At 34.4% G+C, this 12941-nt stretch overlaps 1 protein-coding gene across 2 annotated transcripts in view; it reads left to right on the top strand.

The window, feature by feature from the left end:
- Positions 1–8418, top strand: part of LOC126370271 (uncharacterized) — a 156980-nt gene extending 148562 nt beyond the window's left edge. For both annotated transcript variants that reach the window (XM_050015096.1, XM_050015095.1), the window contains exons 4-6: positions 861–994; positions 3893–4094; positions 7911–8418. In XM_050015096.1, the coding sequence (XP_049871053.1) occupies positions 861–994; positions 3893–4094; positions 7911–8086 (512 nt within the window). In that variant the 3' untranslated portion in view covers positions 8087–8418. The remainder of the gene's footprint in view (positions 1–860; positions 995–3892; positions 4095–7910) is intronic.
- The last annotated feature ends 4523 nt before the right edge of the window (positions 8419–12941 follow it).

Genomic DNA, 12941 nt, shown 5'->3' with positions numbered 1-12941 from the left:
CTGAATTACACAATGTTACTCTCCTTTCTATACTATCTTCATCACATTTACCATCCTTATTAAACTTAGTATCTATCCAAATATACAAATTCATTAGCTTGTTCAACCTTTTGATTCCCAATCCTAATAGAACCTTTCTTCCTTCCTCATAAAAGTACTTTCTAAGTTTTTATTTTTATATCTAAGTTTGCATTAACTTATGCTCAGTAGGAGCATATTTTATGAACGCTGTTTTTGTATCTAATAACTCTAAGAAAACAAGCGAAGTTCTGCCTTTTATAATATTATTATGTACTTGATTTTAAACAATAAAGCAAACATGGATCAGTATGTGGGTTTGGATCTACTTTATAATTTAAATATTATTACTATCTTGCCTTGCCTTAGGTAAGTTTTCCTTTAACTTGTTAAGAAAACAGAACCCCTCTAAGTTCTAGACAGTAACTTCACTCATTATCTAGGTAAAAGCTAAGTCGCTCTCTCTTAGGCGATATTATCACATACAGTATTGTGAAAATCACGGAATAGAAGAATGAGTTTGGAAATACCCTATCGCGCATTTTGTATGAGAACCGCTGTCGCCGGTTCAATCCCACTCTCTTTTGCTGATACTCCTGCAAACAGATAATTTATTATTCATTCATTCATTTATTTATTTGCATTATGCTATCCGACCTTCGATTTGCAATATTAATGAATATAAGGAAATCTTTTGTTTACTGAATCAAACGCAATAAATCCAACAAATAAGGATAATAAAAACAACGAAAAATGTCAGTTAGGAGGTCATAACCCTTCGTGGACGATATCTTTTAAGCATTTAAAAGATGACTCAAACCGTTTCTCTTATAACTTTCCAGCGTTACCGGCCAAGGATCCGGTGTTGAAAGCAGATAAGGATCGATATTCACCAGGGGAGATCCTCCGAGCAAACTGCACCTCGTCTCCCGCAAGACCCACCGCCAACCTTACCATATACATCAACGAGGAACCGGTATGTACGATTGCAAAGTTTCTTGCAAAGTAATAAATTAACTGGTTGCACCTAAGAGCTCCTGGTTACATGTCCGTTCTGTAAAAAACCAAGAACACCTACAAAAACATACATTTTTATAATTATGACAAGTAATGGTTCATAATTTCACCACTGTTTACAAATAATTCGCTGAGCTCAGTGACTGTACTTTTGCTCTTTGATTGTACCTGTCATTTTCTTATCCGCCGAACAGGAAAGAGACGGGTAATCGACAGGCTTATAATTTATGGAACACACGTCAATTTTAAGCAGAAATTTAAGAACCCAAAATTTTCATTCGCTCATTCATATTAAAAATAACAGTGCTATCGTCAATCATCCGTCCCTTTCCTTTTGGGCGGATAAGAATTTAAAAAGTAATTTAAAATAAAACTAGGAGCTGGTGTCTGCAGTAATCGGGGTCATCTTTGACAAATAATCATGCAATGGTGCCAAATCCTGCAGACGCAATCTAAGTTTATTTTAAGTTATACCTGTCATTTTCTTATCCGTTGAAAAAGAAAGGGACGGGTAATCGACAGGCAAAATTTATGAAACACACGTCAATTTTATGCAGAAATCCAAAACAACCGTCTAAAAATTTTACATCGACCAATAATCCGACAGAATTAAGTTGACAGCACACGACAAACGGTTTACATACTAGCGAGATACCTTTTTATTCATTCATTTACTCAATATTCCTAAAATTTACGACTGTCGATCATCCGCCTCTTTCCTTTTCGGCGAATAAGTAAATGACAGGTACAACTTTAAGTAAAATTAGGAAGTGTCTGCAGTATCGGGGCCATTAGCGAATTAAATAAACCCATAGGTACCCGGAGAACAGAAATGTATACTTGCTAACGTTTAAGTACACACCCTGAATAATTTAACCGTTTTAACAAGCAGTTCTGTTAAACTTTCCATGAACTTGATCAATTTATTATGAATTCTGCGAAAGTTACATTCCAGAGGAATATTCGACATTTTATTCACACGTTTATGTTAAACAAATACTAGATAGTTGTTGCCCGCGATTTTGTACGTGGCCGATTGTGGAAGTTGCCTAGGAATCCGTCATTAAAGTAATCAGAGATATATCCATCGCAAGATGCACTGAGTACCCCACGCACTACCTAAGCTTTCTGTTAGACCAACGAAATGATAGGTGGTTGACCGTGTCGCGGTCTATGTAATGGTCGAGACAACTATTAGCACACCCCGAACACTTCATACTAACCTCTTTCTACACAGACACTATACGTCAACCTTATCTTACACGCGCAACTGTGTGTGTTACGTCTTAGGGCTGCCAATCACAATGCCTAATTTAACCGTCATTACTTACTTAGGTAGGTAGTACTACTAACGAAAGAAGCTTTTATAAACATCAGTCAATATTTATTTTTTTACTACCACAAATCACAAACAAATAGTTTTGAATAATGAAAGTTCACAGTATAAATAAATTGGCTTTACATTTGACTTACAAATTCACTGAACTAATTAATTGCATTCACATTTTGATTCTGATGCGGTACGAATTAGGTCTTTAAAAGCACAAAAGCCAGTGTTGTAACATTCGTTAGCATTATTTTACTAGTGAGGTATCAGTCGAGATTCAACTGACTTAACACTACATTCATAGACTATGAAATTCATTATATTTCCTTTGTTTCTGCACTTTGACTAGTCGTATTATAACGGGTGTTAGTGACATCGTAACGAATAGTGAGGGGGATGATTCAGACCATGATTCTGAGTTAATTACCAAGTGGAATTTTCCGTCGGAAAATTCATGATTTTTTGTTTTTTTTTTAAATTATTTTCAGTTCCATACTTTTGCGATTACACTTGATATGAACTTAGAAACGTGGTCTGTATCATCTCTCAAAATTTTCGTTACGATATCAGTAACACCCTGTATACGCGCGCCGTTTCAGAATAGACCGCTAGAAACCTATTTGAAGGACATGCCCGATTTGATCAATATAATACTATACGTCTTTCTGGGTCTTCGTCTGCCAGCCGTAACTATAATTGCCGACTTACACTCCGTTGTCGTAATCCTATTATCCTTAATCCGTTCCACATTATTAATTACCTATACTTTATCTTTATAATAAACGTTTCTTTCTTTCTTTCTTTCTTTCTATCCACAATATTTAATGTCCAAACACGTTTTTCGTTATATTTAACAGAATTCTGAAGTACTTAAGAAAAGCTTCATTTAATTAGAATTCATTAGTCTTAAAAGCCTAAATTGTAATCTTTATGGACGAGTCGGAAAGGTCCAAAAAACTTCTCACCAAAGAGTAATTGTACGTACCTATAGAACGGACATTCTCCGCCCCGCGCCAATTTGTATTGGTGCCGAGCTAGATACCTCCCCCCTCAAGGTACTATGAGCGGATTATCTCTCTCGCTTGCACTTACGCGATAAGGCGGCGCACGAACGAGATGTTACGTTGTTATCAATCGGGAATGAAGCGTATCTTGGTATCAAACTGTGTTTATAATTGAAGATTACAATACAATACAAAATTCTTTATTGCACATTCATATAAGAAAAGAACAGTATACAAGTAGGTTGGACGAAGTACATTATGCGGCCTCATTGCTAACTTTTAACTTTGTGGCACTCTGTGGCAACTTACCTACTGTTTGTATGTAATATGTGGACGTTGTTAGCAGTACATACCTACACTAGTGTTAAGGCCTTATAGTAATAAGTTTTGTACTGCTGTTTTTTTTCGTCCCCAATAAAATAAAATAAAATTGCTAAGTAGCAGTTTGTTCCAGGCAATCTTAGGATGAAACAAACTTTAATTCGATAAACACTCAAATAAATCAGATCCATTTCTCAAATTCCAGGTGCGGTCCACAGAGACGAGTCTCCACCCCTCGGAGAGCGGTCTTCTATGGACCAGCGTGAACGCTGACGTCAAGGTGACGTCAGAGTTGTTCCCCGGAGGAAGACTGAGGGTCGCTTGCGTCGCGACGGTGTACGAGGTGTACAAGAGGTCTGCTGGCCTGGACTTTTTCACACCAGAGACGGATCCTCGGCCTGAGAGGAGTGAGTTGAGATATTATATTCCTATAACCTCAACCAAAAACCACTAGGCGATTCCCGGCCAAGCATTTACAATAAACCAATAAGTCACGTCGAAAAAAACCTGTGTGAGTCAGGAATTACATCGTTAGAGGCACGATCCACAGATCTTGGGTTCGACTACCGATGGAAACTTGACAAACAAAATTTGAGAGGCTGTCCCTAGTTTGGTTACTAAAACAGAAATCCCCTGATTGTCTGATAATAAGTCTCTGCCTACTACTTACTTAAATAAGTAAGTATTTTTCTCAAAAATAATAAGGTTGATTTTTCCCCGAACATGCGTACCACGTGATTTTGTTCGCATTTTGACAGAACGACATGCCTTATTTGGTTTCACATAATAAAAGCTACACCTAAAAAAGAAAAAAAGACAAAAGAAAAGAGAAAAGAAAGAAATCGGACCTGTCCCTGGCAAATTAGAAGTTAGGAATCTCCGGCTTTATTGACTCCACTAAAAGACTGGAGAGTGGAGATGACCCCCGTGCCAGATTGTTGTTGGCGCAAAGATTGTCCATTGCTATAACAGCGAGGGAATTCGTTTAGCGTAATGGGCACCTTTGCGCCCGGATTAGTTAGCCCGGACTAGTGCAGCAAATAGCACAGTATCGTATAAATTTATTGTGCAAATTGGTTTTGATTCAATGGTGCTAGTTCCTGTAAATACCATCTAATTTTAAATTATATCTGTCATTTTCTTATCCGCCGAAAAGGAAAGAGACGGGTAATCTACATTCTACAAGCATAAAATTTATGGAACATACGTCAATCTTAAACACAAATTTAAAACAACTGTCTAAAAATTTTACATTGGCCAATAACCCGACAGAATTAAGTTGACAGCACACGTCAAACGGTTTGTATACTAACGTGATACCGTTTTGATTCGCCCGGGTTATTCATTCATTTACTCATTCTTCCTAAAATTAAGAGCTGTCAATCATCCGTCCCTTTCCTTTACGGTGGATAAGAAAATGATAGGTATAACTTAAAGTAAAATTAGGAGGTGTCTGCAGGAATCGGGGCCAGTAAAGAATTTATTTATTTTAAAATTGCTTCTTGATATTAGAAGTTTTAAAAGACTAGGTTATAATTTTAATAAAGCTCTTTTTACATAACTTTTGCGCGTTTTTACTGTACTTTTTGGGAAAGGTACAGTCAAGAGCAATATAATGTACCCACTTTAGGACTCTGTCGCACTAACATATTTGACATTTAGTGAGACTTACAGTTCAATTTGTCAAAAAAGTTAAAAAGTTAATGTGACATGGTACCAAAGTGTATACATTTATTAATGCTCGTGACCGTACGTCACTGATTGTAAGTGATGCAAAATCTGCTCAAATGCTTATTTATTTACTCACTAAGCGAATAAGCGAAAGTTTTTTCAGTTTACAAATAGAAGTGTGTAGTGACATCTAGTATCCGTCTTAAGAACGATTTTGCAAAATAATGTTTCTCAAGCTTACCGTTAGGGGAATAAAGTAAAATGTAAGCCTTATAATATTGATTTACACTCCTATCTATAAAAATAGTTGTTTATAAGAAACAATAAAATGAATGCTTAAGCTACCTTACTAAGCGTTACACATAACTTGTATAGTAGCGACATCTAGTCAGTTGAGTAAGAATCTTAGCTTTGTACGAACCACAGACATTTAATACTATAGGACAAGCAGACTAAACGACACGAGTAGACTATCGACTTCCGTGGTCCAGTGGTTAAGCGTTGGGCTCACGATCCGGAGGTTCCGGGTTCGATTCCCGGTGGGGACATATCACAAAAATTACTTTGTGGTTCCTAGTTTGGTTAGGACATTATAGGCTGATCCGATTGTCCGAAAGGTTACTACTTTCTGATGTAATTAAGTAGTCGTTACATGGGCCATGTCAGGGATCCTTGGCAGCTCAATAGTGACCTTGACACCAGGATTGATGAGCTTGGTACTCCGCCTCACAACCTACACGATAGAAGATAAGAAGCAGACTAAACATTATGTAGTGTGTATTGAAATAATAGGGATGAAAAGGATATAATTATGTTTCGGCTTCGTTTGTATCGTGAGCAGGATGCAATAATTGCTACACATTATCAATGTCGTGCGATATTTTATATTTAGTCTGCTCCTCTTAAAGTATTAAATGTCTGTGGTAGGAACCTATAACAAAATCCTCTAACCCGACCGACATCGCACCAAAGACTCCCCTTTCTTACTTTTTAAAGCTGCCTTACGTCCCATTCATTAACCATCCTCCTTTCATACCATAAACAATCAAATTCCCATTCATTTTCCTTCCATAGTATTCTCACTTTCCTACATTTATTGTGCAAATTGGTTTTGATTTTAATAAAGAAATTTGAATTAGAAGTTCTAAAAGACTACTTAGGTTATAATTTTAATAAAGTTCTTTTTACATAACTTTTGCGCGTTTTTACTGCACTTTTTGGGAAAAGTACATCACTGATTGTAAGTGGTGCAAAATCTGCTCAAATGTTAAAATATTATTATTATAAAGTTCCTTAGTACAATGTCTTCAGTAGACTTCACTTACACATGCAATTTCTATCGGAGTGAGTACCAACAATGACAAACTGCCTTGTAGAAGACAAATGTGTACTTACCTATAATTAAAGTGTTAAAAGATTTTTTTATAACGTGAGTTTTTCTTTTTTTGAATAGAACACACACACACACACAACACAACACAATAAATTAATTACCAATACCTAACAGTTTACATTTATCTTTCTTTTTCTTTTTTGACGTGACTTATTGTAGATTGTCGCATATTATTATGGCATTAGCTACTTGACATTAACGGCGAATCGGCTCACCTCCTATCACGTTGGTTGGGTGGGTAATTAGTTCATCTTGAGATGGATGTACCTCTGACCCCAATAAGGAATTTTCCAGAATACGTTCACCAAAAACAATATAGATGGCGTTATACAGCTTTAACATGATAATCACCTATTTTCTCAGTCATGACTCATGAGTAATATCATGTACCCACTTTAAAACCCTGTCGCACTGTCACATTTGACATTTAATTAGACTTACGGTTTATTTTGTCAAAAAGTTAATGTGACATGGTACCAAAGTGTATACATATTAGTACCCGTGACTGTACATAATTATTCCAAAAAGTATAATAATATAATATAAAAATAATTGTTGCTTGATTTTTTGATCACATTCTGTATCGAACTACGCTACAACTTATATTGCTTCTCTTTATTTTGATCACAATAATAATGGGTGGAAGATGTAATTGTGCCTGGGTGAAATAAAAGGGTCATCAGGGGTATTATTTTTTTACCTTAATGTTACCTATTGGCATAATATAACTTTCTAATGTTTGAATTGAAAAGACATTTTATTCCAATATATTTTGTTATTTTTTATTTTTATTATATTGAATGCTATTGTAATTTATTTAATAATTTTATTTGTAATTTAATAATCTGTTATGTTTTAAATTCGTATACCGAAAGGTGCGATATAGTGCGACATATATTATATTGTAACAACCCTTTTTTACCTATGTTGATGAAAAAATGAATTTGAATTGAATAATTTATACCCAAAAATGTCTGTTGTCCATGAAATAAGAAGGTTAAACGAAGAAAAATAAGTACAGCGCCATCTATGTTGTATTTGAGGAACGTAGCTGGAAAGTACCTCATTGGGATACAGCCGTGAACTTATGTCATGTTATGATTACCAGTGCATCATCTAAATATAAACCCTCACGTATTTTTTTTATCTTTTCTTCCAGTCACCCTCAACGGCAGTCCAGCGAAGTCCTTCCAGAGCTGGATGCTGTTGTTCCTGCTCTTCCTGCTACCCATGGTCGTGACAGGGTTGGACTACGACTCCTTCAATGAAGTCTTTGATGACCCGGACTACTATGACCCTGGACAAACCTACGCCCGGTCGATGATCGGGGCTTGAAACAGATTTAAATTAGTTTATGCAAACGTTGGTCCCCTGAGCGTATGAGAAAGGTGTTATTTATGTACTAGGTATATTTAGGTAAATGTGTTTAATATTAAAGTGAATTTTAAGTCTTATTGAGAGCCCAAGACAAAATCTGCTACACTACCGCAGACATTTTGCTAAAATCAAATATTACAAGAATAAAATAAACTACAATAATCACAAGTCTAACTTCGATACGTCATTTGCTTACTAATGCTAAGGGAATAGGATTGTTCATTGAATATGATGGATATTATTGTCGGTTGTAATATTGTACCTAATCGCACGCCTATTTCCCACAGCGGTAACCATTTGCATCGATCCTGACACATTTCTCTTGCTTCCTCAACATTCATCAATCGTTTCATACACGCACGTCGTTTCAGAGTAGATTGTGTTGAACCTTTTCTAAGGACACCTCCAATTTGGTCAATGTGCGTCCTTCTAGGTCTTCCTCTGCCAGCTCTACCACAAACAAAATACAAAATACAATACAAATATACTTTATTGCACCAAAATAAAGAGAAATAAACCTTCAACCTTCGCTTTATATACTACTTTCGTAATCCTATTATCTTCCATCCGCTCTGCGAGTCCAAACCATCTCAACTCTTCTCAATCTTGGTCACTATAATTATCGTCTTTGAAACCACATCTCTCTCTTATCACACTGTTTCTCACTCTATCACTCAATTTCCGTTTTTAAGGTTTCAATTCAAGTCCCGTTCGAGTCAGATTTTTCGATTTCATTTTCTTTTTGTGATAAAAACAAAAATCCTTTAACGTATTAAGTATCTTTTTTGTAAAATTGAAAATGTATTGTGGGTAAGTACACATTTACTGCAAAAAATACCTAGTACATTTTTAATGCTTTATACATTGGCAAAATTGCTGTGGGGATATGCCTAAAAGTTGTTATTTAAATACGGTTTATTTGTACCTATTGCAACTATTCTAAAGAGTTTAAACCAAAGGTTAAGAATACTGTATTAATACTTGTATTTCAATATAAATAAAATATTTTACACTTTTTGTCACCAATGAAATGTTTAAATTTTTTTTAAGTAGGAAGGTGGATGCTCATTATATTATGTAATATTATATTATTTTACTTTTAGATTTGTGCCAACTCTGGTGGACAAAAGTTAATTTTATTTCAGTTTGCCAGCACTAATAATATTGCCGTCCTTTACATACGACGAGTGACAGACGGAGATAGAGATACTTTTAAAACTGGTATAGATTCTGGCGAATAAAACATAATTATTTTAAGTTTGACCGTTTTAAAATTAGTGTCGTCTTTTACTTACGATAAGTAACAGAAAGAGATAGAGCTAGTTTAGGTACTGGAAAACTCTTTCAATTAAAACTAGGTTGGTGCCTGCCTGAATCAGCACCAGTATTTTATTATTTTAAAAAAACGTGATTTGTCGAAGTGTATGTCTAACATACTTAAATGAACACACCATCTTCTTTTATTTTAAGTTATACCTCTCAATTTCTTATCCGCCGGAAAGAAATTATGGAACACACGTAAATTTTAGGCATTAATTTAAACAACACTCTTAAAAATTATTTAATAACCCGTCAGAATTACGTTGACGGCACACGGCAAACGGGTTGAACGGCGAGATGCCTATTTGATTCGCCCGGGTTAGTTCTTTCATTTTCGGCGCATAAGAAAATTACAGATAAAACTTAAAATAAAATTAAGGGATGTCTGCAGGTATCAGGGCCATTTTATTATTATATAATAGTACCTGTTTACAGTCATTGCACTAAGTACATACATATACAGGCTGTTAGGACAAGTTGTTGCTTATGTCAGGTCCCTGAACCTAAATTGAAAATTTTGATTCAATTGTCTTTATTTATACCACCTGTAACCAAAATCTTGACCTAGTTCAGAAGTCTTCTTTGTCACTTTGAATAAACTTTTTTGCCACAACTTTTGTTTGTTTTTTTTTAAGAATATTTTGAACTGGAAATCGTTTTATTACTCGTCGAACTGGAAATCGAATTTTAATGGTTACTCAGGTTTTTAAATTATTTGAAATCTCACACCTTCGGAATATTGCAAAAGTAAGTAAGGTTTTTCAGAAAACAAACATATTCCATTTTATAAACATCTCATAAAACGTCGTACTAATTGATCTCTACCGTACGAAAGCATCTCAACATAAATCTAACAGGTAAGAAAATATACACCACCATAATACTCAATTAAAAGTTTAAAGAAATACGTACGATCAAAGAGAAAAACATCAGTCACTATGTTTTTTTCATCAGTCGTCATAATTAAAAATTTATATTATTTTTGTGAGTATTTGTGGTTTATTACAAAAAGGACACGCAATCAGAAGGTCTTAAATGCTTGCAAAAAACTGATTGGACTTTTGCAACTTACAATACCTACTTCAAGAGCGACTTTATTTTAGGCTGTGATGTCTGGCAACAAGGTGGATCTTGGAGATACCAAAAACCCTTAAATATAGAATGGCTGACGCGAAGCAGTTCTCGCCAAAACTTTTATTTACTTAGGTACCTTCTTTATGCTATTAAAAAAATATTTTAATGCAATTTAGAACGTCAACCCAAACTATAATACAAATGTACCTTTTTTATTTCAGGCATCCTCCTTCTGTGTAAAACGCCATTATGTTAAGGTGAAGGAATATTTTATGATTACTTATGTATATTATAAGATCCATGGAATTGTGATGTAAATATAAATGAAAATAATTAGCATGTATTTAATAATGAGCGATAATATTACTACATAAAGATATTTTTCGTACCTATGTTATTATATTTATAATTTACTCAAGAATTATTATAATGTAATGATTATCAAATTATTTAAAATTATGCATCTGAAATAAAGCACCACACACGCTTTTTTAAGTTTTAATAATAACAAATAAAATGCAATTGTTACAAAATTAATAAAGAATTTTATATATTATAAAATATTTAAAAAACAAAAGCATTTTGGTCACTTAAGAATATAATTTCTTTACATCCAATTCATAATTTTGTATATTAAATACCTAGTTATAAATTAAATAATTATTTACGGAATAATAGGCTAAAATTATTGGTTAATTGGAAAATCTATTGTCATAAGTTATGTGGCACAAATCAACGAAATAATTTGAATTTATGAAAAATGCAAAATTGTAGATAATTCATATAAATTTATTTATTAGGCACTAAATAAATAGCTAGAAACGTTAATAATTATTCAGAAATATTTTAATTACTCGATAAGCACTGTAAATACAAAGTAAGTTGATAATAATAAATTTTCGAATATGGATTTTTTTTTCATTTCATTTACGGTAACTTCTCTTAAAAAGGCAAGAGGCATTATAATTAAAAATTACTATTATTATTTTTTTAAAAGTATTTTTGTTAATTTTTATTTTAGTACCTACCTAATACATAACCTGAGCGTGACATTGCAATCGAATAAAATGTATGATATTTTGTTCGATTACGTTATCGCTAATAGGGACCTTAGAGAGTTATAAGGATAAGACTTAAAGTGTCAATCCCATACATACCCTGAGTGTGATATTCTAAGGGCCCTATCTCACTAGGACACCATGATGGCACAACCACGGTCAATCCACCATCAAAATATACATTACAACAACATTACTACACAATAACACTATTATACATAACGTAACGTTTTATTAAAATTTTATTTTTGTTTTGTTTGGCATTTTTGTTCTGTAAGTAACTGTTTCGTTTATGGTATTATACATTATTACAACATTATTATTCATTTTTAAAAACGCTACTTCATCTGATATCTTGGTGCTGTACGTTAGCGTCTTTCCTTGTTTTTATTTTTTTTGGGGTCGCAAATCCACTGCTAAGATCAGTTTTTTTTTTGCCGAATCATTTTGTAGATTTACAACAAAATAGCATTAGCCTTAACTACTTGGTCGAAACTAAAATTAGTTACATCAGCCATATGAAAGCGCATCATGTATTCCTAGCAGTGATCAGGGACGCCTTGGCAAAATTAGTGAGTAACTAGGTAAATGTATATACCACGGATTAGAAAAAAAGAGGTTGGAAAGGCCCAACGCGCATTATGTATGAGAACCGCTGTCGCCGGTCCAACCCCACTCTCTTTTACTACTCCTACAAACAGATAGCAGATAGATAAACAAATAGATAAACAGATAGATAGTCCTAGAAGCTGGACTGAAATGGTGTCAAACGAAAAAGTGCTGGAAAGAGTTGAAGAAAAGAGAACCATATTGAAGACTATAGAGAACCGGAGAGGAAATATGATTGGCCACCTGATACGACACGATTCATTTATAACAAACATTATAGAAGGAAAAATTGAGTGCAGGTCGTGTCGTATCGGGAGGTGAAGGTTTTGGCGGGAAGAAGAGAGGAATGGCGATTACTCCACCGACAAGAGCGCAGCTCTTAAATAGAGAGAGAGAGAGAGAGAGAGACAAACAGATAACTACGACAGCTCTACTGCTACTTGAATTCCATAGCCACTTTATCGGAAATGTATATTTTATGTGATAAACTTTAATTTTATTATTACTTTTCGTAATATACTGCACACAAAGGTATTTTTTTTTTAGAAATAGCTGATTATACTAAGGTAAGGAAGGATCTCCTTGCATGATAGTCGATATTTGACTTTTTCCCTGCAGGTTATAATAGGTAAGTACACAAGATGACTATCGCGTTGCTCCTTGCATCGTAAAGTAGATATGCGGACGAGTGGAGTGCAAAGTTGAAGTATGATCTATTTGCTCATACTTGTAGGCCGCGCGTTTCACGCTCA

The sequence above is a fragment of the Pectinophora gossypiella genome, chromosome 10 (assembly GCF_024362695.1).
Source record: "Pectinophora gossypiella chromosome 10, ilPecGoss1.1, whole genome shotgun sequence".
NCBI lineage: Eukaryota > Metazoa > Arthropoda > Insecta > Lepidoptera > Gelechiidae > Pectinophora > Pectinophora gossypiella.
This window is presented reverse-complemented; position numbering and strand designations above follow the sequence as displayed.